This window comes from Cyanistes caeruleus, chromosome 3, assembly GCF_971803275.1.
Source record: "Cyanistes caeruleus chromosome 3, bCyaCae1.hap1.1, whole genome shotgun sequence".
Lineage (NCBI taxonomy): Eukaryota > Metazoa > Chordata > Aves > Passeriformes > Paridae > Cyanistes > Cyanistes caeruleus.
In genome coordinates, this window is record NC_141703.1 from 113,006,636 (window position 1) to 113,034,162 (window position 27,527).

General features: G+C 45.5%; 1 protein-coding gene and 1 long non-coding RNA gene across 2 annotated transcripts in view; one reads left to right on the plus strand and one right to left on the minus strand.

The window, feature by feature from the left end:
• Window positions 1–1,408: 1,408 nt before the first annotated feature.
• Window positions 1,409–8,601, minus strand: LOC147654462 (uncharacterized). Its single transcript, XR_015285248.1, has 2 exons — window positions 8,506–8,601; window positions 1,409–3,548 (listed from the first exon to the last, which is right to left on the minus strand). It is a non-coding gene; the product is annotated as an uncharacterized LOC147654462 (long non-coding RNA).
• Window positions 8,602–9,163: 562 nt separating this feature from the next.
• The window catches only part of ADAMTS5 (ADAM metallopeptidase with thrombospondin type 1 motif 5), a 36,282-nt gene continuing 17,918 nt past the window's right edge, over window positions 9,164–27,527 (plus strand). The window contains exons 1-2 of the mRNA XM_023946611.2: window positions 9,164–10,564; window positions 20,060–20,192. Of these exons, the coding sequence (XP_023802379.2) occupies window positions 9,719–10,564; window positions 20,060–20,192 (979 nt within the window). The 5' untranslated portion in view covers window positions 9,164–9,718. The remainder of the gene's footprint in view (window positions 10,565–20,059; window positions 20,193–27,527) is intronic.

Below are 27,527 nucleotides of genomic sequence, written 5' to 3' on the forward strand. Positions count from 1 at the left end.
AGCTGGATGCCATTTTTTACCACTTAAGGTTAATAAGCATTGGAACACCGTTCCAAAAGCTGTCATTTCTTGCCTGAAAATACCAAGTTTTAATGAGTCAAGTGGGTCAATCTGAGTGTTTTCGGTGTGAACACATAGCATAAACATAGTGGTAACACTCATCTTCCTCACACAACAGCAGCTGGCACCTTGTGGGACACCAGGTGCCTGTACTGGATGGAGTTCCAGCATGGAAAGGGGAGGTCTTTGTTGGGGAAGGTCATGGGTGGGACATTGCTTGGTTGTGTTTTCTCTTAAAACATGTCACCATATGGTTTCCATGTTTGGAAGCGGTGAGCTCTTGCTCTGAGCAGAGGAGAATGGCTCTGCTGCACTGGGGATGGGTGAGTTTTTATGAACCATGGAAAGTCGTGCTGTTCACTGGCAAGAGCTTGAGTACACACATTTGTCAGCTCATATTGGAGCATATAAACCCCAGTAAACATCAGGAAGGAAATAAGGTTGCCTGGTGTGGTTATGATCTAGACCATGACATGAACATTGCAAAATGTTCCCCTGGGAGAAAAAAAATCTGAAAATATTGCAGGCAAGAGAGCAGAGAAGCAGAAGGGTTCTGAGAGAGAATAGGTGATTTGGGAAGCAGCCTTGAGACTATGATGAAATCCCTGCAACTAATACTACATAGGAGACCAAAAGTTTGGTGTGGTTGGGAAGTTTCTTGCCCTGTTTGAATGCCCTGAAAGGTGGGCTGGGTGTTTTTATACTCCTTTGTAAATCCATTTCAGGCCACAAGAGATTTTGTAGCATGATGTAGAGTGAAAGAGTGTTTTTGTCTAGTGGACCTCAGGTTTTTCTCCTGCTTAAGGTCAGGACAGAAGGATTTTGAAAGGACCAGTTGTTCACATCAACTCAAGATCAGGCTGTGCTCTGCCCACATATTATATCTGTTAAACACTGCATTTATTTATTTCTTTACAAATTTCCTTGCACCATGGCTGCTGATGATTTCCAAGACTCATACTTGATGACATTCTGGATGTCCAGTAAGGAGGGAAATAATTTCCTGTTGCAGGAGTACTTCCACTGCAGTATCAGGTGATAGAGCTCCCCCATCCCTTTCAAGCACACACCCTCCCGGAACAATGGTGAAAAAGGAGTCGTGATATTTATCAATTTCCACCATTTAACTTCCTGAAATGGAAACCCTAATGACGGCCCATGCAGGCTGTATGGTCAGGAAAACCAGACAAAGTCTCCCATTGTACCGGTCTGGTTGTTACGGGAGAGGATCTGCCTGCTTTGGTGTAACAGGATGTACTGCATATTTTGTATTTTTGCCCAGTGCTCCAATCCCTGTGGGCTAAACCTTTTCAACAGCAGCAATAAAAGAAGAAAAAGACTGAGGCCCTTCTCTTATACCACTTTTATTTTCGGGGGATATTAAATACAAAGAGTTTCACTCTCGGTGGAAGTTGTCCAACTGACTCCAGGATACTGTGTAATCATTAGGAACTGGAAAAACTCAAACTGCCTGTCTGTAGTGGCTTGGATAAGACCTGCTGGGTGCCTTCCAGAAATGAATATTGCAGCTGTGATGAGACTTGTGTTTGGGCTTTTCTTTCGGGGTGAATCGCACCCTTACGCCCAAGGCCAGACTGAGCCTAATGCATCATTTGAGACCCATTTAAGCCCTTAAAAAAAGACTAAAATAGCATTTAAATGTCACACACAAACACAGAGGACCTCCCAGCCCTTCTGAGGGAAGTGAGTGCGCTGCAAGATAAGTGCTAAATATTAAATGTATGTGCTGATCATTAACATGTCTGTGCTAATCATTAAATGCGTGATTTCCACTGCTAGAAACGGGAAAATATATCCCAAAAGCTGCATCCCTGTCTTACAGATGGAACATCTCAGCCTCCACAGTGTCTAAAACCTCTGAAAAGGGATGCTGTTCAGGGCTCAGCTGACACTGCAGCCTGATGTTCCTCTAAAGTAGCAGGACTGGCTGCTGTAGGGTGCAGCTGGATGGGAGATCTGGACGTGGAACAGTTGGCTCAGGAGGTGACACCCACTCAGCACCCCTTTAGGAGGGTTTATTTGGTCTAGCTCTCTCTGTTCCTGTGCCCTGTGTGCCCATGGGAACATACTCCTGGTTGAGTTTCGCCCCAAAGGAATCCCGTGTGACCCCTCTCTGCAAACCAAAGCACAGCCACTGGAGGTAATAGGAGAATCCCTCCAAAAGCAGGACCGTGATCCTACCCCAGAAGCACCCTGGGAGCACCTACAAGCCCTCTTAGACAGCAAGAGCTCTCAGAATGGTCCTGCTTGGGGATTGACGTTGGGAGAGCAAGCTCTAGCTTCTCACCTTTCCCTTTCAAGGCAAAGATTTCTCTTTGGAGTGAGGATAAGCCAGATGAAGCTTGGGACCAGGCACTGGTGCCACCTGAGAGCATTCCCCTCCTTCCTCACAGGACCTGCAAAGTCCTTCCTCCCCCAGTTTCAGGGCAACCAGGACTGAGATGGAAAAATCCGAGCTCACGGCAACCAGAACTCGATCTCTGAAGTGGTGGAGCGTGTGTATTAATGCCAGGTGAGATCTGGCAAGAGAATGTTTGTTTTAAATTTCTCTTTAATCACTCTTACAGTTTCGACTTTGAAGTCTAGGGAAGTACATTTTCTGGTTTATGCCTCAGATGACATGGAAAAAGATATTCCACCTCCAGTACTGGAATATCATTTATAGATGTGTAAATTCATAAAGCTGTGCCTCTAACAATTTGCCCACGTGGAACCATCCCAATTTGCAGCAACTGAGAACTTGACTGAAAAAGAAAATAATTTTTTTTAAAAAAATTGAGACTTTTTTCATTATAATTGCCCCAGAATTTCAGAATATAGGCTCTATATCCAGGCTATGTGCAAAAGAAGGGCTGGGAGGACAGCAGGAAGCTGAACATACACATCCTTGGAAAAACATTTAAAGAAATAATGACAAAAAGTGGTAAGGTTTGGAGGGGTACAAGAGAATGCAGACTTATTTGAGCTCTGTTTTTCTACTACAGATTTTCTGCTAACTAGAGCAGAGATGTTCAGAGACCACATATTGGCTGTTAAATTCTAGGACTGCAATTAATTAAATGTCTGCTGCTCCTCATATAAACTACACTCGCAAGTTTTTCAGGTCCTCTACTCCTCTGAAGGAACAGCTGTAGAATACATCACATGCATATCTTGCACCCTTAAAATGTATTTTTATAACAAGTGTCTTTTTTTTTTTACAAGGAAAGTTTAACATTTTACCCTTCCTCTGATAATCTTGCTGCTGTTCAGAAAATAAAAAAGGAGAAGGGTCTGGTGCTTACTCTCCTAACATGTGATACTTCCTGCAGAGCACTGCCTCCACCCAACATGTGTTTTTAAACAAAATTCATGGTAGGTTCAATGGTCACAATTATTCACTTGTGTTATGGCTTATGTGAGTCCATTTCTTGCAGCAGTTGTGGGAAGGCGAGGACCCCATTCCAGTTTATTCTCCAGGTTAATGCCTGAAAATGTAAGAAATACAATTTGTCATTTGCACCTCCTACTACCCTTGACTGGACAATTCCACTGCTTCTTTTGATCCATCAGCTGACCCCTCCCCTGGACACCTGTAAGGCATGTGCGTTTATTACATGATACATTTTTATTTATCTTTAATCTTGCAGAAATCTCTTTTCTTCCTCCATGATACCTCAACGGTTTGATTTCTAGCCAGGCCTCAGACAGTTTCCTATTTTAATTTAATACGGTACCCACAAATTCACAATATTCTTGTGTTGTTCCAGTAAAACAATACAGTATTTTAAAAGTGCCCAACCCATTTTAACTCCACACTCCCCACAGCTGCCTCCTCAGCCCTGACACAAAAATGAAGCTGATGTTAAATGTTAAATTTTCAGCCTACTGGAACTGCTATACCCCTGATCCACTGCTTGCACACACCACTTACAAAAACACAACCCCCAAGCAAAAAGCCTCTCCTTTGCTCCCTTGAAGATGTCATTGACCATAAAGAAGCAAGTGAAACAATTTGCCTTAAAGCCACGGTTGTTCACACCAAAAACACTTGCATTCCTGACCAAATATGACTGCTTTAAGCTCATAATTTTGTTTAAACTGAAGAGCCTGGCCGGTTACAACTGCTATGGGTGGCAGACAAATGCAGGGGTGAGGGGCACAAAGGTACAACCTGGCTAATGCCATTCAAGAAAGCGAGGAACAGGCTGTGTCTTCCTTGTGAAAATACTTTCTGATTGTTTTTCTGAGGTAGAAGTTACTTGACCTTTAAATTAATAATTGAAGGCCTGTGAAAACTTTGTCCTGGACTGCTTGGAAATGCCAGCTGTGTGTGCAGGGAAAGCCAGCCCTGGAAATGGGAGAGGGCACAGCCCACAGCGAGCTGCCCTTGCCACAGGCAAGAGGAGAAGGATGCAGAAGTTACCTCAGTCTCCAGGAGCACTCGGCTCCCAACACATCTGCTGAGACTGGCAGGAAGGATGCACCAAAAATGGTTGTGTTGTCTTATTTATCAACCACAAATCCATTTCAATATCAACAAGCAAGCTAAAGTCACTCAAAGCAGCTGCCAGGAGGTCTCCATCTGAGTGGGTTTTCACAGCATCCAAGCCACAGAAAGACACATGGTCCAAAATAGGGACCATGTTGTATATGATGCTATCCTAGGGTGAGGGTTAAAGGCTGTAGAACTTATTCCAAATGCTGGAATATCTAGTCCTTTCCAGGAGACTAGCCTAAAATATTAATCTTTAAGAATTCTTTGCAAAATTACTTATAATGAGTATTTTATTTAGTAATAAGCCCTTCAGAAATAAATTTCTTCAGTGGTTTTAATGCATCACTGAAGGGAAGCTTCAAGATGAGCAGACTTGAGCACTGTAATCATAATGTTTGCATCGTTAAAACTTCTGACAAGACCAACAAACCATGGCCCTGGACACTTCCAGGGATGAGGCACCCACGGTTTCTCTGGGCAACCTGCTCAAGTTCCCTGCCACTCTCAGAATATATATTTTTTTTCCCAATATCTAATCTAAACATCCTTGGCATCAATGTGAAGCCATTCACCCTTGTGCTGCCATTACAGGCTCTTATAAATAATCTCGCTCCATCTTTCCTCTAAGTTCCCTTCAGGGACTGGAAGGGTGCATTAGGTCATCCCAAAGTTCTTTCTCTCCAGGCTGAACAATCCAAGTTTTCTCAGTCTTTCCTTATTAGCAGAGCTGCTCCATCCCTCTGATCATCATCATATTAAAGTTTCCTATGAAGTTAACAGAAGTGAGGCTTTCAACCCTCAGGAGGGACAAAGCTGTCCTGTGTTAAGAATTGTGTTCCAACAGGTAAAAATTTTTTAATAGGATCTAACCCAAACCTGGGTCCATTCCCAGCTATAGCCCTGTGTTGGTCACAAGTCTAGCAAATGCTGATTTTTTTGGTATTTAGAACATGTTGGGTGGGCAAATTTCTTGGGTTTGATTTGGCTTTCTTTTAATTTTACAGAACAAATGTTACTTCCCACAGTAATTGCCGTCTTCCCTGTGCAATGACATAGAAATGCCAGAGAGTCCTAACACCAGAACAATGAAAACTGAGCAGAATTGTTTTCATTTCCAAGAAGGAAGAGTTCAATTAATGGTGAAAGACAGGTGCTGCTGGGTAGGATGTCCCTGACTCCTTGTGAGGGGGCTGTAGGCAGACACAGGACCTTGGATTCATGGTTTTCTAACCCCTTCTAATGTGCATTGAAAAAGAGGTGATGTAAAACCTTTTTATAAAAAATTGGAAGGACACCTGGATAAAATCATTAACAGCTTCTGCAGGAACACACATCTCTCAAGCTGCTCCTTCGTGAGAGTGTTTATAATGCTTAGAGCAAAGTTTCTTATGTGACTAAAACACTGTAGGATCAGGAATCCCCTGCTACCCAGGCTGCTATTTGCAGGATCCTAAAGGGTTTCATGGACAAACCCAGGGGGTGAAACACAACTTTAATGATAGCAGCTTGTAGCTCCCAGAGACTCCAGAGGATTGCGTCTTCTTTCATCAGGATTGAATTCCATCCAAAGTGTACAAGACTTGTGTTGTGCCTCAAAGCTAATTGAGGATTTGTGGCTCTCTATCTCTCAGTTGGGAAAGGTCAGCCTTGAAATTTCCAGGTCAGAACTGTTTGACAAGGATTTAGTGTCATCCACAACTTGGGACATGCTAACAGGATTTCTTGTTTAAAGGCACTGCTGTAACTGTAAAAAGAGGCTAAGAGGGCAAAACTGTGAGGAAAGAGATGATTCATTCCAGTGATTTATCGTTCCACTTCCAGGCTCTCAGACTAAAAGATGTTCCCTCTCATTGCACGAGGCATGTCTGACCCATCTTTCCATTATTGCACTGCTGTGCTGAGTTACTGCAGTTTTGAAATGTAAACAGGACAGATTTCCTAATCTATGTGGTAATTTGCACAAAATAATTTGTACCTTTCTGGAAAGCTTGGATCTTTGCTTGGTGTAACAGGAGCAGCCCAGCCAACTTCTTCTGCCATTTGGGAAATCAAAGACAACTCCAGAGATGAGCAGTGGGACACACCATTTAATTATCACCAGCCTCTCTAAGCATTCCTGTTTTTCCAAGGTTATATGGCTGGACAGTTGGAATTCGGCTGTAGCCTGGGAGAACATTACACTGGCCTCTCGTGCACCATATGCTTTTTCATTGACAAACTAACACTTCTTTAATGAGACGTGCTGAGATTGTTATCCAAAATACTTTCCTTATCCCAGATCTCATCTCCAGCACCTCTCCCAGGGGTATCTGGGAGTTTGGACCCAGACATATCTGTGGATCCAGGGCTCGATCAGGTCCCAGAGAAGTCAATAAAAATATTGTCGGTGCTGAGCAGACATGCGTTAGGCTCAAAGGAAAAGTGAAACCCATCCAAGAAAATTAAAGGTTCTTTTTTCAATCAAAATATCTCTTCTCTCTCTCTCCCCCCCGCTTTATTTTTTTTTTTCTGCTGTTTTAACTTTATAACGAGTTTAAGTAACTGAGAAAATGTTTAAATTTTTAAATGTTGAATAGTCCTGGCCCAATGCCCAAAAAAGTTAGTGTGACCTTCCTAATGCATAACTCTTATTAATTTTGAAACTTACTGACTCCAGTCAAGAATTTTTGGGGATGGTAGAACACTGAAATGTTGAAAAAGAAATACCAGGAGGCTGAGAAGTGAACTTTAGTTCACAGGCATCACCATTTCCAGAAAAATGGAAAAATAAGAATGAATACTTAAAAAACTTTTGGTGGGTTAAACATTTCATAAGCACAACCTCAGGGTTATGTTAATGCAAGATTTTACACGGGAATATTAATTTTTGAAGCCTTTGTGGCTTTAGTTAAGCTGCTCCCTAGAGAAGTGGTGGACTTGCAAAGGAGCCCCTGGAAGCTACAGGGGCAGGTCTGTGCATCCCACCACCCATCCTGACCCTGCCGAGCATCACAGGTGTGCACATCATCTTCTTCCAGACAGAGCGGTCCGGGGTGAGATGCTGCCTGCAGGGGAGGATGAGGCTGGAGACCTGCATCCCTGCGGAGTCCTGCAGCCAGAGAGCACCTGTTCCTGGCCGCGTCTTGGGACGTGGAAACACGGGATAAATAAACAAACACTTCTGTTTGTCGGTGCGGGGTGTGGACCTCAGCAGGGGGAAATCAGCCGGCATCCTCAGGGCTCGCCCTGCTCTCACCTTCCCAGAGCCCTTCCAGCCCACGACCTCGGCAGGGAAGGAGCGATTTGCCCTCAGTCCGCCGGCAAGGCTGGGGAGCAAAGGCAGTGACTGCAGTCACCTGTCCCTGGCCGTGTCCCTGCCGGTCCCCAGGCAGGGCGGCAGGCGAGGGGCCGGGGGCTCGGTGTGGCGGCGGGGGATGATCCGAGGGTCCCAAGTCACGCCGGAGGTCAGGGCCAGCATTACCTCCTCCCCGCCCTCTCCGCTGCAGGGGCTCGGGGCAATCACAGCCCGCCCGAGTGGATGACAGCTTGCCGGCACTAATGACAGGCTGGGCGCGGAGCGGCTGCCCAGACAAAGACGGGAAGTTTGGTGCTGCCCGGGGCAGGGGCTGGGACCGAGCGGGGACACGGCGGGACCCGGGGGACACGGCGGGACCCGGGGGACACGGCGGGACCCGGGGGACACGGCGGGACCCGGGGGCTCCATCAGCCCGGCGGAACCGCGGCCGCTGCCCCGCTGGCTCCGGAGCCAGGCACAGACCTCTCACCCTCCTCCTCCTCCTCCTCCTCCTCCTCCTGGCCGAGCTCCGCCAGCCGCAGCCCCGGCAGGACGCGAGGTAAGCGCGGCTCCGGCCGCGGGGACATCCCGAGCCCCGCCGGCTCCCAGCCATTGGGGCAAACCTCGCGTTTTTCACACACACACACACACACACACACACACACACACACACCCCAACATCTTTCTCCTGCCGGTCTCTCTCTGCCGTGGCCCGGCTTCCTCCGGCTCCTCTCCTCTCCTGCTTCCCTCTCACTCTCGCTGCTTTTCTCCTCCCCTCGAAGCCGCCCCCCCTCCCCCTTTCCGCCTCCCCTCAAGTTTCTCCTTCTGTCTGATTAAATGAGAAGGAAGTGTGGGAGTGGTGGTTTTGAAGCTCTCCCTTTAAGAGGCAGCCTGCAGTGACGAATTGTTGAAATTGCCATTGCAGGATGGCATTCCGCTATAAATTCATTGTTCCACCTCCTCTCATCTTCACATTTCTCTCCCTTCTCCTCTTGTTCACATCGACAGACTGGGGATAACAACAACAACAACAACAGGAAAGATACAGGGAGGGGGCTTTTACAGAAATCCAGGACGTTTTCCGCTTCTTGGGCTTTTTTCTTCTTTTTTTTTTCTTTTTTTTTTTTTTTTTTCCCCTTTTTAACCATCTCACCGGAGACGATCGAGGCGGTTTTGGGTGCCTGAATTTCTTTTCTCCCCTTCTCCTCCTTCTCTTCAAAACAAAAGAGGGCAAAAGAAGGAAAGGAGCCCACTGGAGCCCGAGAAAGTGCCGAGTCGCAGCAGACCTGCCCCTGCTGCTGCTGCTGCTGCTGGTGATGATCCGGTGACTACAGCAGAGAAGTGGAAGAGGAGTGGGAAGTGCTCAAACTTCTCTACTTGCCGGCTCCGAGCCGTCTCTCCTCCTTTTCCTCTCTCCTCACTTCGCCTCTCCGGCACCAGCGATTTGGGATTTTTATTTTTTTTTTTTTTTTTTTTTTTACCCTCTCTCTCTCTCTCTCTCTCTCTCGCTCTCTCTCTCTCTCTCTCTCTCTCCCCTTCCATGTGCTCCCGGCTCTTCCCTGCAGAGAAACACAAAGTTCACACGCGAGCGGCTTTTGTTGACATTTTTTTCTCTCTCACTCACACTTGACTTCGAGAGGGAGAACTTCGTTTCCTTCTTTTCATATTTTTCTTTTTTTCTTTTTTTTTTTTTCTTTTTTTTTTTTGGTGACCCTTTTTCTTTTTCCCCACCTTCCCCGCACCTCTCCTTTTCTCCCCATCCCTTAACTACGCCGCCGCGCTCCGCCGGCCGGCTCCTTCCACCGCCGTCTCCCGTTATTACCATCATTATTATCACCACCACAATTACCACTACCGCCTCCCCGCTGCCCCGCGCCGAGGCCAGGATGCTGCCGGCGCTGCTGTGGCTGCTGCTGGCCGCCCGTGCCGGCCGCGCCGCGCCGCCCGCACCTGCCGAGCCCGGCGCGCCGCCCGCCCGGCCCCCCGCCCCCGGGCCGCCCCGCGGGGCCGTGCGGCGCCTCGACCCGACCTACGCGGGGGGCGGCAGGGCGGGCTACGTGCTCTACGCCGGGGGACAGCGCTTCCTGCTCGACCTGGAGCGCGACGGGCCGCGCTGCCACTACCGCGGCACGGTGGACGGCAGCCCCCGCTCGCTCGCCGTCTTCAACCTCTGCGGCGGCCTCGACGGCTTCTTCGCCGTGGGCCGCTCCCGCTACACCGTGCGGCCGGCGCGCCGCGCTCCGCGGGGAGAGGCCGCGGCGCGGATCTACGGCGAGGGCCCGGCCCGCGCCCCTCACGTCTTCCGCAGGGAGCGCTTCAGCTTCGAGACCGTGCCGGCCCGAACCAGCTGCGAGACCCGGGACCCCGCCGGGCCGGCGGGAGGGGACGGGCGGCCGCGGCGGCGGCGGCGCTCCGTGTCCCGGGCCCGGCAGGTGGAGCTGCTGCTGGTGGCCGACGCCTCCATGGTGCGCAAGTACGGGAAGGGGCTGCAGCACTACCTGCTCACCCTGGCCTCCATCGCCTCCCGGCTCTACGCGCACGCCAGCCTGGAGAACCACGTGCGGCTGGCCGTGGTGAAGGTGGTGGCGCTGGGCGACAAGGAGAAGGGGCTGGAGGTCAACAGGAACGCCGCCACCACGCTCAAGAACTTCTGCAAGTGGCAGCACCAGCACAACCGCCTGGACGATGACCACGAGGAGCACTACGATGCCGCCATCCTCTTCACCCGCGAGGTAGGCATGGCCTGGCCCTAGGCGTGGCCGTGACAGCGAGCGGGTGTCCTTGGAGCGTGGCGCGGCCAGGCTGCTGGAGCTCCGGCCACCCTGCTCGGCTCTGCCCACTGGTTGCCTCCCCGCACACGCGTCCGGCTCGTCCGCCGGGCATCTCAGGGACCGGCACCCACGCCAGGGGTGGCAGAGTCCCCTGTGTGTCCCCTGCCCTGCTGTGGGTACAGCAGTGGGAACTTTGATGGTGGGACTCAGCCTGATGTCCCTCTGCTTGAGACGTGACTTTGTCCTGTCCGTCCCCGTGAGATGCTTAGCACCCGGCTCCTCCCTGTCCGCAGAGGGGGTCCAGTCGGGAAGGGCTGATAGCACTTCCCAGCCTAAATTAGTCCCCAAACAAACCTGCTAGTGAAAGTGGCGGAGAGCACCTTAAGAGTGCAGACGTCTTGCTTGTGGAGCACATCGGGACGCTATTTCCAGCAGGAATAGCTCCACCGCACTGGAAGCCAGCAGCACTTGCGGTTCAAGTGTAGGACGTAAATGCAGACCGCAGGTAAACAGAGCTGCACCGGCTGAGCACCACTGGGCTGGTGGCAAGGGGCTGCAGTCCCCGGCTTGTCCCCGAGCGGGTTGTCCCCTGATCAGCTGCGGGCTGGATCTGCTTGTGTTGCCCATGCAGAGCCGTGCCTTGTTGCTCCACGCCGGGCTGTTGATTAATTACGTTGCCAGAGGTCGTTAAGGGACATTGCTCTGGTAGACATGTGGCCGAGTTTATGCAATGAAGTTCTGTAAGAATATCCCTTCAGCGGTTTGGGATTGGTGTTTTCTTTTTTTCCCTTTCCCCAAGTACGAAAAAAAATAACTGCATGACTTTCCGTTCATTTGAGTTCTCCGGCTTTGCTACATCGTAGGAGCCTGCCAAAAAGGATGCTTTGGATGGTTTGTGGAAGGAGTTGCTCCAGAAGGGGGGAAAAAAGCGCCTGGCTTGCTTTTATAGCTGTAAATAGTTGAAACATTAGGTTCTGTGTCAGGCATCACTTGTACAACAGGAGCCCTTTTCTGCAGTTTTTTAAAGCTCATCAGTGCAATTTGCAAGCTTTCATTTTTTTATCACTATAACCTGAATGAAAGCAGGCTGCCTAGACTGGGTCAGGATGTTTTTGGGTTTGCTGTGAACATCTTTTCTAATGCCTTATTGAGCCTGGGCCAGAACCCATCACTTCTCTCTGGAGAGTGTTTCTCTCTGCCACTATTCCCTCTTATTTTTCTGGGCTATATGACAATTCAGAAACGCTTAGGGTGGCGGCCATGAACCTTAACATCAATTATGAAGTTGATTTGGATTGAGATAGGATGTGACTTTAAAGTGCAGTTGCTTTACAGATGCTAAGCTGTAATTCTTTGCATGGACTCAGTCCTGCCAGAATAAGAGGGTGCTGCTAATCAGTAATCCACTTTCAAAGACTCATGAGCAATGCATAGAATTACCTCTCTGGGATGTAAGTAGTGCACAGAATAAACAAATCACCACAATTCCTAGGGTTTCCTTCCACTCTTAAGATGCAAATGTTGGTTCTCAGGGCTGCTCCATGAGAAAAAAAAAAAAGAAAAAAGAGCACAGGCTTGTGTTTTCTTGGTTTACATTTTAACAGCTTGAACTCTGGGATTAGCTGCTCGATGCAGTTCAGGACAACTTAATCTGCTTTAATGCTTTGCTCTGTGCACACGGACATTGTTTGGCATGTTTGACTGAATTAAGAACCAGACTGGAGTTTCTTGCTACATGTGTTCATGATGTTCTTTGCAGAGAGTTTGTGTGAGCCCACACGATTTTTATATGCTTACCCTTGAAATGTCAACATGAATCTATTTGCTGCCTGTGGAATGTAAACACGAAAAGGGTTAAAGGATGAAAAAGCAGTGGAGATGTTTCCTGGAGAAAACAGCCCCACTTTGAACTAAAGGAGAGATTTTTTCCAGTTTAGCTTTTCAATGAGAGTGGCAGCAGTTGGCAGGAGAACACCACTTTTACAACTCTGTTTTGGATGGGTGAAGTTGGTTGCTAAGCTACAAGACGCCGAGCCGTGGCTGCGTGTTTTGATGGGCTCTGAATATCGTCATGCTGATTGTTGAACATCCAGATGTCTCTTTCTAAGTGCCTTGGGCTTCAGGCATTGGGCAAACGTGTGAGGTACATTTTCCATCGTTGTTTACTAACTGAGGCCACCTTGAGCTTCGAGTCTCTCTGTCAACAGAATAATATTTGCAGGTCGTTTGTCAGCTGAATGCATGGCCTCAGCTGTATGGAATTGGTTTTGTGTAGATAGAATCTGCATTGTGCATGGCTGGTGCCATACAAATCCCTAATATAATAATTGTCTTTGTTCCAGACTGACATTACACCAAAAGAGGGCTTTATTTGGGGTCCTTATAAAGGAAGAATCCTGACAGAATTCAACAGTGTTTCTTCGTCCTCTTTGGTTGTCTCTTCTTCTTTAAAGATAAATTAGTAACCATTGATAGACTGAGTGCATTGGCAGCTCTACTTTCTTATTAAATTAGTAGTGGTTCACATTATATTATATAAGTTCAAATTATGGCTGTCATCATCATCATTCATACTAGGAAGTACTTCCCATGTAAAAAAATTTAGAAGGAAATTCACTGATTCTGAGTTAAAACAGCCACTTACTGCTGGTCATAATCTGTTTTTAATTGGATAAGAGCTTTAAAACAATTATCCTGCAGATCATAGTAAATCAGTATGATCATGAATTCAGTTTGGGGTGATACAGGCAACATCTTAAAGCTGTTCTTAGGCTTTGTGTTGCTTATCAGTGATGGCAACGTCCATTAGCTGCAGTGGGTCCTGTGTTTACTGTGTAAATGCAAGATGCACTAGAGTTACATGTCTGGCCGTTGTGAAAACCTTCAGTAGACACAGATATTATCTGTCACTAAATATTGCAGAAATTTAGTTGGGTTCCACAGTGATAATTTAAATCTGATAATGAGAAATGTATTTTTCCAGCAGTCCCAATTTCTCATTTTCACCCGTGAGGAGCAGGACAAAGCATGACAGAGGTCTGACTGGGCAGTAAGAAAACCTGATAATTTTCTGATATTTCTAAATTTTCTCAAGGCAGCTTGACCATAAGAGCCTTAGAGAGTACATGGGTTCCCTGCTGTTGGGCTACTTTGTGGTTGAGTCCTTGACAGCAGCTGTAAATCTTTGGGCCTCATGAGTCCTAGAGCAGATTCCTCCCAGATTCATCCATGGAATATGGTGGTGCAAGGATGCAATTCTGGTGGCCAGGTGAGTCCTGCACCCCGTAGAGGAGCAGCTGTGGGATCAGGAGGAGGAAGAGCTTGCAAAGCCCTCTTTCCCTGGAGGTTAGATCGCTTGTTGTCCATGGCAGAGAAGCCAACAGTAAATTTAGAATTTGGTGTTTCATCACTTGTTCTCAGTGGCAGTGAAGTCAACAGCAATTTTAGAGTTTATTCTGTGTCAGCCTTTTTTATAGTGAACAGTTTGCAGAAGCTGGAAGCAGATTATCTTCAGAGTTTTATGGGTTCAACAAAACACTTGCCAGGTTATTTGTCACAATAGCGAAACAGATTAGATGGGACTTGCAAACTGCAGTTGAACTCACACTGTTCTTTTTCTGAGGTCCAGCCTGCTCTGCAATTATCCTCTAGAATTCATCCAATCTATTTCATTAGTGGCCCTTAGTTAAATTTCAACTGAACTATTGAATGCATTTGGACAAAATCCAGCTCTCTTCCTTTCCCCCCAGTTCTGAATCATCTGAAGATTAAAATAGATGTTTCTCACAGTAGATACAGACATTAGGAGCAAGAAAAAATCCTTTCCTAAGTGCTTGTTAGCATCATCTGTGATAGTACCATCATGCCTGGCTCGAGCAGAGGGTTCATGCTAGAGCCAAAGGCCACTGTCCTGCCTTTTTCTACACAGTAATTATACGGGGCTGGTGTGTTTGATTTAGTTTAACTGTCCATCTGGCAGTGCTGTTGAAATTTAACAGCAAGCTTTGTATTATCTCAGCTCTGTAGATGATAATTTCATTGCATGGAGCACATGCTTACTTTGGCTCTACTTCTTTCTCTTCTTTTTTTTTTTTTTCCTTTTCTCTGTTATCATCTTCCAACAGTTATTATCCCCTAGTAGTAAAACAAGTCACTGTACCAATGGTCAATAGACTAGATTTCACTGTTAATTCTTATTACTCTGAAGAAATTGCAGTGTGATGTGTATACCAGTTTCATAGTGTTTTTTGCACATCTAATACATTTGAATGTCCCTAGGGAAAAACGAAGTGGGACATAACGTAGAGGAGAAGTTTGATTCGCTCCGATCTGGAGAGATGGTGTGGAGTTTCCCAAAAAGGAGCTGTGGCTTAGGCAGGTTAAATCACACATTTTTACTCAGTCATCAGTCACCAGTTTCATAACTGAAACTTCTCTTCCCCATGCGGAATCCAAATGCTTTATGTGCATTTTGTCAGTATTTTTAAATAACCTGTAGTTTGCATAGCTCTGCTGTGTGTTTTGGTTTTTTTTCAAATGCTCAAGCCTCGGGCTCATATTTATCATATGAACCCCAAAAGCAAATTACCTCAATTTTTAAGCTAAACTGCTGGGAAAATACGTTTGGGTTTTGTTTTGGTAGATGTGGCAGATACCAGCAGTGTGGTTTTCCTCAGAAGGTAACCAGGCTTTGGCCACCCTCTCAAAATGTGGCTTGGGGAGGACAGAGCAGTAACCCAGTGAGTCCTTCCTCACCTTTCTGCTCACATGAACATTATTTTTTTTTTTTTTTTTAAACCATGAGTGCTATTCCACGTTGCTGTGACATCAATGAAAGTTCACCCACTTTGCAGAGGAGCTGAAGGGAGGGTGGATGTGTGTGTTCCTAACACCACCTCACCCCACGCTCCCTGCCCAGGCCTGCGGTGGGAGCGCTGCTGCAGGAAATCGGAAAGTCGTGCTTAATTCCTTCCTCTGCTTGAGGGATTGTAGGTCTGTATCGCCCACCTCCCAGGAGAGGGCCTTAACCAGGAGGTCGTAAGCTGTTCCAGGTGTTAAGGAAACTTTCCACCCCTCTGACCAAAGGTCTGTCGCTGTTTAGTGAGTAATTCATATGGTGAGAACGAGAGGAATCGTGACCTGAAGCTGCTGAGTGGGGCGCAGCGCTTGGAGCAAGGTGGTCTGGGTTCCTCAAGCACGGAGAGGAGGCTGTTTCTGGGATTTACCACAGGCTCTTCTGTGGGAAAGAAGAAGGATGAGCAGTAGGGGCCAAAAATTGGGGCCTTTCACTGACTGCACTTCAGTTGCAGCCAGGGCTAGAGAAACTTTGGCCTCAGGGGCTGCTCCAGGAGGAGCCACAGCTCCCTGTGTGCACAGCAGGAGCCTGGTATAGACCATACAGTGCTCTCCTAAAAAATCTGCTTCTAGTTGGCCTCATCCGTGGAAGGAATTGTAGCTGGATCACATTCTGACTGGGAAAAAGTTTTATCTGATGAGCTTCACCAGAAGAACAAGTGAACAGAGCTGCAAAGGTTTTAGCTGTGATTTACAAGAAGGTGATGCGCAGTTTGGCCTGGTACAAAGCCTCATCCTGTGGGTTCCTCTCATTCTGATCTGAGAAGCTCTGTAGGCTTGGCCTCCCTCAGGGGCAGAGGTGGAGAAACACAAAACATCTCAACCCCAATAAGCAAAGTGCCTAGTGGTTCCAGACTCTGGAACTGTGGCACTTTGGGGCCCACAGGATCCCAAACTGCAAGCTCTGTGAGGAGTAGGTAGCTCAAAAGACCTGAGGACATGTTCTTCTGCCCTTAAATCCCACCAAACTGTCCATGTTGGTGCTCACATCATGTTTTGGATCTGGTCAGCGGGCTCTGACCTAATACCAGGTTTCACTAAACAGTTTATTCTTGTTCTGAAACCTACTGTAGAAACATTCCAGGTGAAATAAACTCCCTGCTCCAGGCAGGACACGGTGACAGTTATCTCCCTTCACAACAAGGCCATGTATACATGGCAGCCAGCCAGCTGCTCCTGATGGATTTAGAATGCCAAGAAAACTTGGCCTCTAATGAGCTGTCTGATTAACTACTAGACTTGTGACGTACAGCTTAGTTTCACTAAGCCATTCCTTTGCCAAAGCTTAACATCTCTTGCCTTCTGCATAGCAAATGCATTTCCTTGGCATTCTTCTGTTTTGAAATGACTGTAAAGCAGATCAAGGGCCAGGCTGCTTTCCTCCTTCAGAAATATCAAAAAACAGTCTTTAAAGCTTCTGCCACTGTTTCAAGGCAATAGAGCATCCAGATCTGAACAGCTGATTAACTTTCTAATAGAAGCAAAAAAACCCAGAGTGAAATAATCATTGGAAACTGATTTTATTTATCACGAGTCCCCTCTTTCCTCATGCTTTAGCTGGAGTATAGTTGAGGCTACCCACACAGATTTTTTTAAGGTTGTGTCATTACATTGAAGCCTGTTTTTAACAAAAAATTAGAATATTTTCCAGGGAAATAAAACCTTCTACTTACTCCCAGAAAGTTTACTTCATGAAAGTAGTAGTCTGCTTTCCAGGACTGCCCAGGAAAGCAAAAAACAAATATAACTATTGATTCTTGTAATGAATAATCCATAGCCAGTGTTTGATGGATAAGCAGGCATGATTTTCAGTAACATCACTTGAAGTCAAGCTGTTTGGAAGCTGGTATTGGTGAACTGACCCAACAGCAAGCTTTTCAGAATATTTGCCTCAGAGATGCCACTTGATAGGCTGCAGTTTTTAGCATATACTATGAATAGAAATGTATTCCAGTTCAAATCATGCACAGGCAGAAGTAAAAAAGTGAATGAGACATTGACAACATAGAGGAGCACTCAGTAATCTGCCTCAATGATTAGTGACAATGTCAGCCTTAGCTGCCTATGAGCATCCTCAGGCAGTCACCGAGGGCTGGAATTGGCAGGATGCTCAATCCATGCTCTGCTCAAAGCACAGCCATGGCATGCCCTGCTCTAGCAGCAGATGGACAACCCACAGACATCCCCATAACAGCTTCTTACAAAGGAGCTGACGCCAGGAAATATTTCCTGTCCTTGTTTCCAGAATCCTTTACAAGCCCCTCTGCTGCTTCCCAGCTGGGATTTGGCTGCAGGACTCCCACACCGACTCCTGGGGGCACAGAGATGTGGCCACGGGGCTACTGAGGGACCAGGGCTCTGCTGTAGCACTGCCCACCACTTTCTGACCCCAGGTGGGCACTCTGCTCCTTTCTGGGGATGGCTGGTCCCACAGCATCTGAGGACACCTGTTTGCCAGCTGTCCTTGGGGAATTGGAGGAGCTGGGTGATTTTACATATGAGCAGTTTGCAGAATCATGTCTTTCCTGCTGTGGGATTTTCTAGGACCAGACTCTGGTACAGCCCTGATGTCTAGGGAAGGCATTGTAATGCAATCCTGTGCACAGCTTTTGAAATGCTGAGGTTGTGGTAACATCTCTGCCCTAATGTTCCATGCTCCTCACATCCAATCAGATTACAAGATTGCCTGCTTAGAAAAACTATATTTTTTTTAGTTATATTTGTCACCATCAAACCTGGTGAATCATTGTGAAGTCCAGCTGTGCATGCTGGTGTAAATTCCCAGCATAGCTGCTTCTTGTGGGAGAATGGGAGTAAATCCTGACTGGCATGAGGCATCTGGGTGCTGATACCATTGTGCCCACTCTGGGAGCAGCACTGATGCCAGCACCAGTGTAATAATGACACCCAAATACAAGAAAAGACTGAGTGGCATGTCTCTGCATGCAGAGACAAAGCCTTAATTAATGCAGTTTATTCTGTTTTGCTGCTTTCTGTCTGATTTATGTGCTTTTCATAGAATGTCAGTTCAGCTGCTTGTGTGGCTTCAGGTCACATTGCTCTATCACAGAATCACAGGATCAATTATGTTGGAAGTGACCTCTGAAATGCAGCCTATGAGTGACCATCACCTTGTGCTAGACCATGGCACTGACTTCCACATCCAGTCTTTCCTTAAACACCTCTGGGGACAGTGACTCCACCACCTCACTGGGCAGCCACTTCCAATATCTAATCACCTTCTCTGTGAAGAAATTCTTCCTGATGTCCAACCTAAAAATCGAGCTTAAGACTCTGTCTTCATGTCCCATTGATAGTTTCCTGGAAGCCAGAACTGAGCCTGAAATTTCTCCTCCATATATGTAATATTGCTTTGTATTATTAGCTAGAAAAAATTCTTTGTTGGGAAAGAAACACTTTTTTTTTCCTTTTTTTTGTGTTTTTAAAGATACTGTCACAGTATCTGTGCACTCAGTGTGGTTTTCTTGACTTCAGTGGGATTTGAATCCTGTGCATTTCCAGTTTTGCCTAACCTGTCATAATCAGGACTGCTGCTCTGAAGCCTCCTGCAAGGTGTGTCTTACTCAGATGGATTTCTTATGAAAGGCTTCATAAAAGGAAGTCCTTGTAGAAAGAGATCTGAAGGGAAGAAGAGAATCTTGAAATTGAAGGGGAAAGAGTGCTCATTGATAATTTTGATGATAACATTTGTCATGCATTGAAAATGACAATTTCATTCAACCACAATGAAATGTTGAAGTGTTTCAAAGAGTGTGTCCCCTACTTTTCCTTCTCATCCAAAAAATGTGTATATATGCACATTCACACTAATATTCTTCCTGCTGCTTCAGCAGAAGCATGGAGAAATTGCAGCAATTTTTGTGATAAAAACACAATGCCTGCCCAAAGTTGAAAGACAAAACCTGATGCTACCTTCACAATTTTCGGGGACACCCCGTATCTATGTGTGTGAGAAGTGGTTAAGTTGTTGGGATTTTGCACTCTCTCATATCCCTGACTCTCAGCAACCTCTGAGAATTGCTAAATATATTTGTATATTATTGGGTAACACATTATTAATTGTACTTGAGAGTTGTGGAATGAGGTTTCACATGTAACAATCTCATTTCTGTTAAGTGAGAGTACAGGACTGGCTTCAGAAAAGAAGGGTGATCTCTGGTTCAAGGACTGATCAGGAAGCTGAAGCTTTCTCTATTACTTGGTTTACTTTCCATAAATAAAGAGAATTTTCTGCTTTTATTGCTAATGAGGAAATGCTTCCACAGCATATTTTCGGTACCTACCTCAATGCCAGCGTGAGCATTATCACAGGAACACAAATTTAACTAATAACAATTAGCTGCAGAACCTATCCAAAACCTGTTAAAGTCCATGAAAATACTCCCACTGACCTTAGCAGGGATTGGCTTGCTGTGCTTTCAACATCTTTAGCTGGAACTTCACACTGATATTTTCATCCAGGTCCTGCCATTGGCAAAGGCGACTTTAACCGGTTGTTACCGCTGGGTGTAAAAATTCATTTAAATGATTTTTTTTTGTAATTTTTTTATTTTTTATTTTTCTTTTCCCCTTCCCGGGCAGGATTTGTGTGGGCATCATTCCTGTGATACCCTGGGAATGGCAGACGTTGGGACCATCTGCTCCCCCGAGCGCAGCTGCGCGGTGATTGAAGACGACGGCCTCCACGCAGCTTTTACAGTGGCTCACGAAATTGGTATGCAGTGCCTTTTCTGTTCCCCTGCCAAGCCAAACACTCACAACAGCTGCATTAGGAACCAAAATACCCCGCAATTAATTCCAGATTTCCCCCGGCCCAGAGCCCCGCCTGGGGATTAGGGCTGTGTACATATGCACTTCAGGGTTAACTAATAAGGGATCAGAAGGCAGGGGAAGGCGCACAGTAGGTGTTTCCTCCCTGACAGTGGCCTTTCTAAGCAGCAGTTGGAGTGAAAATTCAAAGGCTGCTGCTACTGCCCAGAGATGTCAATGCATGGCCCTCCTGAGAAAGCTTTTGGCCCATCTGTTGTAATTTGCATGCAGTTATTTACTGGAAAATAAGTCACATTTTTCAGCTTGTTGCATGTGCTGCTGTTAGGAGGCTTTTTTCCTTGTATTACCTGCAGAGAAAAGCTTTTGTGGCAAAACCCCGACGTAATTCTAGTACCTTTGTAAGTGTATGGAAATTCCATCTTTATGTAATCCTGTAATAAGTGAAACTGTATTTAGGTGATAAAGGTTTGGTCACAAAACCGGTTTAGCTTCGTTTCAGTTTCCACCTCAGTGGACAGCAATTAAATTGGGAGCCTTGCATGTACCCTTCAGAATGGTTTGAGATAGAATTAGTGACAGAAGAAAGTTTGTGTTCTGGGATATTATTTCTGTTATGATATGTCCCATCAGAGAGACTGCTGCCATCTTGATCGTGTTTAATTTACTGATGTTTTGTGAACTGTGTTCACTGGAAATACATTTGCTATAAGGGCTGTTCACTTTGGGGAGTGAGCGGCAATTTGAAAGTGGAGAATGTTCTTTTTTTTCTCTTTTTTTAAAAAATATTCTTGGAAGGAAATAACAAGGAAAGGAGAACTTTCACAGAGAGCCAGCTGCTGAATTGCCTTGTACCTCGTGCCAAACCAAAGTAAAGTTTGCTTTGGGAGTATCATTGCAGTGGTTCCATTTTCAAGGAGCTTGCAGGTAGAGCCTGAGATCTGAGTGCCTTACACATGTGGCTGAGGAAACAGAGGTCACCAAGGATGGAAAATGACCTGACTCTTCAGTGACAAGTGATTCTAACCCTGCTCCTCTTACAGCTCTGCAAAGGAATTACATCAGTAGTGGCTGAGGAAGGGATCAGGCGTTGCATGAAAACATTAAATACTGTGGCAGGATGAGTCCCCAAAGCAGAAATTTTATTTCAGTAAGCAATAATGTCACAACAAAAGAAAAAGTCATCTGGAATCGCTAATTCAGTGCATTTAGAGAGAACTACAGTAGTGCAGAAAGACAGATTCACGTGGGATGTGGATGTGGATGCTGTGAATGAGCCATCACAAAGCTGGGATGTGTTAGATGGCAAGCTTAGCCTGTCATTCAGAGACAGGGTGCTGGGGACACTGCTTGTGTCCCTTGTACCCAGAAGTGGTGTCTCTGTTGAGGGTCAGCATTGGGTGAGGAGCACTCTTGTTGATGGATCTGGTGCATGAAGAGGACAGTGATGTCTTTCCTGCCATTTGACCAGCAATAAATACATTTTTAGGTAGATTAAAAATGAAAGAGCACAGATCAGTAAAGATAGGGATGAGCAGCAAGCGTTCACATTGTTACCTTGAATTCCACACCAAGAAAATATAAGCAAAAGTGAATTATTTTTAGTGACCTAGAAGCACATTTTGGAGAAAGGCCATTTTCATACCTAGGCATTTACAGGAATCTCTAAAAACTATAATTTTCAATGTAAAAAAGGCATGAATTGAAATGAATAAATAAGAACCCTAATGGACATGAAACCTCTAGTTTGAGGCTGTTTAAAATAACATCCTCTTTTTTTTTTCCTCCTCACCAGAAGTTTTTAAGAAAGGAGGGGTGTCAAGTCACTGAATGATCTTTGTGTGTGTGGCCTGAAGTGGGAAAAGCTGAGAAGAAAACACAGCTAAAATTGCTTGAGTACTTAAATTAAATCAAAGGTCAAAAAAGGATGAAAAATAAAAGTGTGGCATGGATACCCTTTAGTTAAGCACTTTGGGGAAACCTTGCTTTATTTGATTTGGAGACCAGATTTCTTCCTACAACCCAGAAATCTCCAAGTTCCCCCTGTCCTGTGGGCACGGTGTAGCTTTAATTTTACAGTGGCTCAGTTCTTCAGTCAGAGGGGATGCTCTGAGCCCAAGATGTTTTATTCTGTCAGTTGGAAGGTCAAGGTGAGCGAGGCAGAGTCACTCTCAGCAGGTTTTGTGCACGGGGAGCAGATGCAGCATCTTTAACACGAACTTGATCCTCAGAGTGTCCTCACTGTGACTTCCAGGGGATCTGAATGCTCTTGCTCCCCCCCTGAAGGATCCAAGAGCATTTTCCAGGCTCAGATTCTTTCTCTGGAAAGCAACCAAAGTAAACTGAACTGCATCTCAACCCAACAGGAAGATGCACAGCTCGAGGGCTCAGGTTGGGTTGCTGCACAGGAGGCCAGAAAGCATCTTTGCTGCAGAACAAACCTGCTGCTTCTGTTGCCAGGGTTTCTGCCACATCACATGTGAGATGTTTGTTTCATTTCTTTCAGATAAAATAGATGGATTTTGACCAGTGTTTTTTGAGGGGGAGAGAATGAATGAGCAGCAACAGGCAGAACCTCCACAGGCCTGTAAAGGAGAGCACAGAATAGATGCAACCAAATTCTTGGTACAACTGATTAGCTGGCAATAAGAGGTGGAGATCTTTATATAAAGTTCGATAAGGTAGGACCTGAATCTTGTCCTACTTGTATGTAGGAAAATCAGTAGTAGCTTGTCTCCAATGACAAATGGAAAAAAAGAGGATAATGCAACAAAAAACCAGAAAGAAACCTTGTAACTTTGACTGTGATAATCCAGTTTCTCCTCAGAATACACGAGAGCAGTGCTAATACCATAAATGTTATTTTGAAATCACAGCCTGGCAAGACATCCAGCCACCAACAGTAAATCCATATCTGGTTATTTTCTAGCAGGGGACATGCTGCTGTCAGCTGGGACAGCAGTAGCTTCATTTTCACAAAAATAACCCCCTGGATTCTTGCCTGAAATCATCAGTTCCTCACCATGTTGTGGCATATGGATGCCTTTTTTTACTTGTAGCAGCTCCTTCATGTACACCTCCACAGCTCTGCAGAGCTGGCTGAGCTTTGAGTATGTCTGAGTATGTAGGCATTCTCCAAACCTTTGTTATCAGCAGCCTATTGTCTGCAAAAAATGATGTTTCCTTGCTTCATGCACTTCCCTGCCTCTTGGGGATTTGTGGAGGAGAGCATTAAAGAACCTGAGATTGCTCATAATCTCAACAGCTATTTAAAGTTTTTCATAGGGCATCACTACATTGGTTCTCCATGTATTATCCCTTATTAAAATAACCATTAGGAAACAAAAACAAGGAGATTTGCACTCTAATACTCTGGACTCTTGGATCAGAGATTTGTTACTTTGACAGTGCAGAATTATAAACAAGTGAAGATCAGCATGATCCAGCATCAGCAGCAGGCACAGTCAGGCAGCTGGAATTACATTGGAAATATTTTGTGACAGGATATATCCATGTTATGCAGCCTGGTGCTGTGTTTTGAGGTACAGTCATGGTCAGAAGTTGGTGCTGGAGTCCCACTGTGCTTTGGCACAGCCATGCCACCACCCTAAACAGTTTGCCATCTACAAAATTAGAAGAGTTCAAGGGGATCTAAGTGGAGCTACTGCTTGTTTTATCAATAGGAAATTTCCCCAGATCACAAAGGGAATCCCAGGGAAAGCCAAGAATTAAACCTGAGTTTTGATCTAGAGTCTCCTGAGTTTTGATCTAGTCCTTAAATACAAAAGCATCCCTCCTGCAGCCTTCAAGCAGGCTAAGCTCCAGTTCAGCTCAGTGGGAGTTACATGGGTCTAGCAGCTTAAATTATATGTATCTTTGTTCTTTCCATCAATCTTGAGAAACTTAACATTTTTAAAAAGAGGCAATACAGCCTTTTTTCTCAGTGATAATATTCATTTGACCTTTTGCAATGTTCCTACTCCTCTGTTACACAAACACTCTGGCATGCAGTCACTCCTTCTGTCCTCCCGAGTAATATGGTTTACTGATGTTCTTTCCAAGTACTTTATTTTTAGGCTATAGCTTTAGCATTGCTACGTGGAACTAATTAAACCTTTGTTCATTAGTTTCCTTTTATCTTTCACATGTGACTTTTGGGGAGGGAAGGCCAAAGGGCGGGATAAAAGCAGCCTTCAAGTGTGTTTAAAAAATTGCTGCAAAAATTTGCATAATAAATCATTCCCCATGTCCACCTGGGACAGCACAAGGGGTAATGGCCTGAAATTGCAGCAGGGGAGATTTGCTTTAAGCATTAGCCAAAATCATCTAAGCAGGACAGTTGAGGGCAGGACTGAAGTGCTTGGGGAGGCTCCCATTCTGGAGGCTCACAGGAGCCAGCTGGCTAAAGCAGCTGTGGCTCAGAGGATGCTGATCCTACCCCAGGGCAGAGGGATGCACAGGATGCCTTTTCAAGGTCTCTGGTCAGCATCGTTTTCTGTGGTTATGAGGAGTTATCACAACATCCTCCACAGCTGGGCTGTGTAATAATGCCTGAAACCAAGGGACTGCACAGAAACTAAAACGAGAAAACCACGGAATGGTTTGGGTTGGAAGGGGCCATAAAAATGGTCCAGTTCCACCCCCTGCGATGAGCAAGGACACCTTTCACTATTCCAGGTTGCTTCCAGCTGTCCTTGGACACTTCAAGGATGGGGCAGCCACAGCTTTTCTGTGCCAGGGCCTCACCACCCTCACAGCCAGGAACTTTCTTCATATATTGAGTTTGATACCAAATCTTTTCCAGCATGGCATCATTCTGTGGCCTCTGTCACCACTGAGGACAAAAGTGTCATGAGCACCATCAGCAAAATGTATCAGAGAGCATCATTTTCTGTAAAAAAGCCATTTTAGAAGTGAGATACTGCTCCTGGCATCTCTACTTGTGTGGCTCACTGAAACATCAGAATACCACGAACTCTGAGTGGGTTGGAGCTGTTCATTCAGAGCCTGAGCTGTGTTTGAGCTGCAGGCCACTGAGGAAGGAATACCATGTCTAACTTACAGCAAACTCTGATTCTGACTTCTTCAGTAACAGATGAAACCGAGAACAATGTGTGTGAGACTTAAAGGAGTCTTTTGATGTCTGTAGAAGAGTCAAAAAATACTCCCACTCCTTGTTTTACCACATGTGCTCATTTTGTGTACACTCAAAAGTAACTAAATACAGCAATCTTTTCTTTGCCATGTTCTGCTGAACATGCAGCCCTTTGATTTCAAGGCTGTCAAGATAAAGCAGATAAAGACAAGCTTCAGACCTGACAGCTACAAATCTCCTGGAGCCTTTCATTTCAAAAGGGATACATTGCCAAGGGCACAGTCTCACAGCCACATGAGAAAAACAGTGGAGGTTGTGAGTCTCATATTGTGTTTCCTTCATGATAGATGACGTTTAGGCAAATATCCAGGTAATCATAATTAGGAAGATTTGCTTTCTTAAAACAAAAAAAACCCCAAAAACCAGAGAGTACCCTCATCCAAGTCTTCTCTGCTGACATACATCAGGAAAATTGCTTGATTCCTCCTCTTTGAACCTTTTTTCAGAGTTCTGTCTTAACTTCTGCTTGCAAAAGCTCTCAAATTAAGCCTTCATGAGCATACCCCCTTTTGATTTTGAGAAAAGGGGAGCAGACAAAGCTAAGCCTTCACAAGAGCTGAAGGTGGGGCAGAAAATTAAGCTGATGCCTCAAAAAGAAAACATCACTTGGCTAAAAGATTGCTGGTTAAAATTTTGAATAAAAATTCTTGGCTTGCCCAGCAATATTTTTATTAACTCGTAATGTTATATGAAATATATCATTGTTCCACCTGCAGCAGACATGGTGCTTAAAGCAAACTTTAAAACTCTGTGTTTTGCCTAATATTTCACAGCAGTCATTATCAAAAAACATGTTATGGACATGGTTTAGTGGTAGATTTGGCAGTGTTAGGTTTATGGTTGTGCTCAATGGTCTTTTCCAACCTAAGTGATCTCTGATTTTATGATCCTAAAAGAAGCTCAGTGTTCAGCCTGGGCTTCCAGCCTTCCAGACTGCAGAGGAAAGTAGGGATTGCTTTCCTCCTTGGCAGGTGGATAATCCAAATACAATAGTGTAGGTTTTGTGGGGCTAGACTTTTGGTGCAGCAGCCAATGCAATTTTTACATTCTTGCACCATGTACTCCCAGAGAGTTCATTCATTTACTGTAAGCTGCTGTGAATAATGTTCTTTCCAAGTTTCTCCAAGCTGACCTGATGTGAAATAGGTGTCACCATCTCCTGCTTCTTCAGTAAAATGAATATTTCCCTTCCACATGCCCCATTAATTAGTGCAGAGTGGACCTCCAAAGCCACATCTTTTTAATGATTATTTAAGTCTGTGTGGACTCAGTGGTCTCTGATTGCCTGGGCAGAATCTTGTCTGGGAATTGCCTGTCTGACAGGCAATTGTGTCTGTGATCTCCCACAAGTGTTACAACAAGCCAGCTCAGCACAGGTTTGTTTTGTGTAAAGTCTGCAGCGCTGGTGGGTGAATGTCTGACTGGGGCTTTTTTTTAATGTCTACTCCTGAGAAGAAGCTGCACTCCAGACTATTATTTCATTGAGTCTGAAGAAGGCTTTTAAGCCAGAAATACTAAAAACTGCCTCTGGGCTGGAGATATAAAAGAGAGGGTGATTTTTTCTTAATCCTTTTTCTTTCATAAGTGACTGATAGCAGTCAAAGAAAAGAAAACTGGAAGGAAAGTTCAAGAATAAAAAAAAAGAGGAATGGCCAGTTTTACAGTCTATGCATTTTTTTTTTAAGCTTGTGTAATTCCATTCGCTTCTGTTTATCCAAAAAACCACCAGCTTTATTAATTGTTATTGCTTAGGTCCATCATGACTTCTAGAGGATTCCTGAGTGATATCAGCATGAAGTTCTTAAGAAGGAGTCAGATACTCACATGAGTTAGAAAAGCAGCCCATGCCAGAAGAAAGGGTTTTATTTTGACAGAGTTCCCACATGCAATCTTTGTTTAGCCAAGGGGAGAGCAGGAGGCTAATGCAGAAGGTCTGGGCTGGTGATTATCCCAAGGAATGTTGAGCCAGGAGCTTCCTGAGCCCTGATCCTGTGAGAGCCACTGACTCACGGGGTAACCTGGGGCAAATCTCTTGACCTTCTTTTGCTCCCCAGTTGTCCCAACTGGAAATGAGGTGAAAGGCATGACCCCACTGGCAAACACGTGCTTCATCCGAGCTGAGCTTCT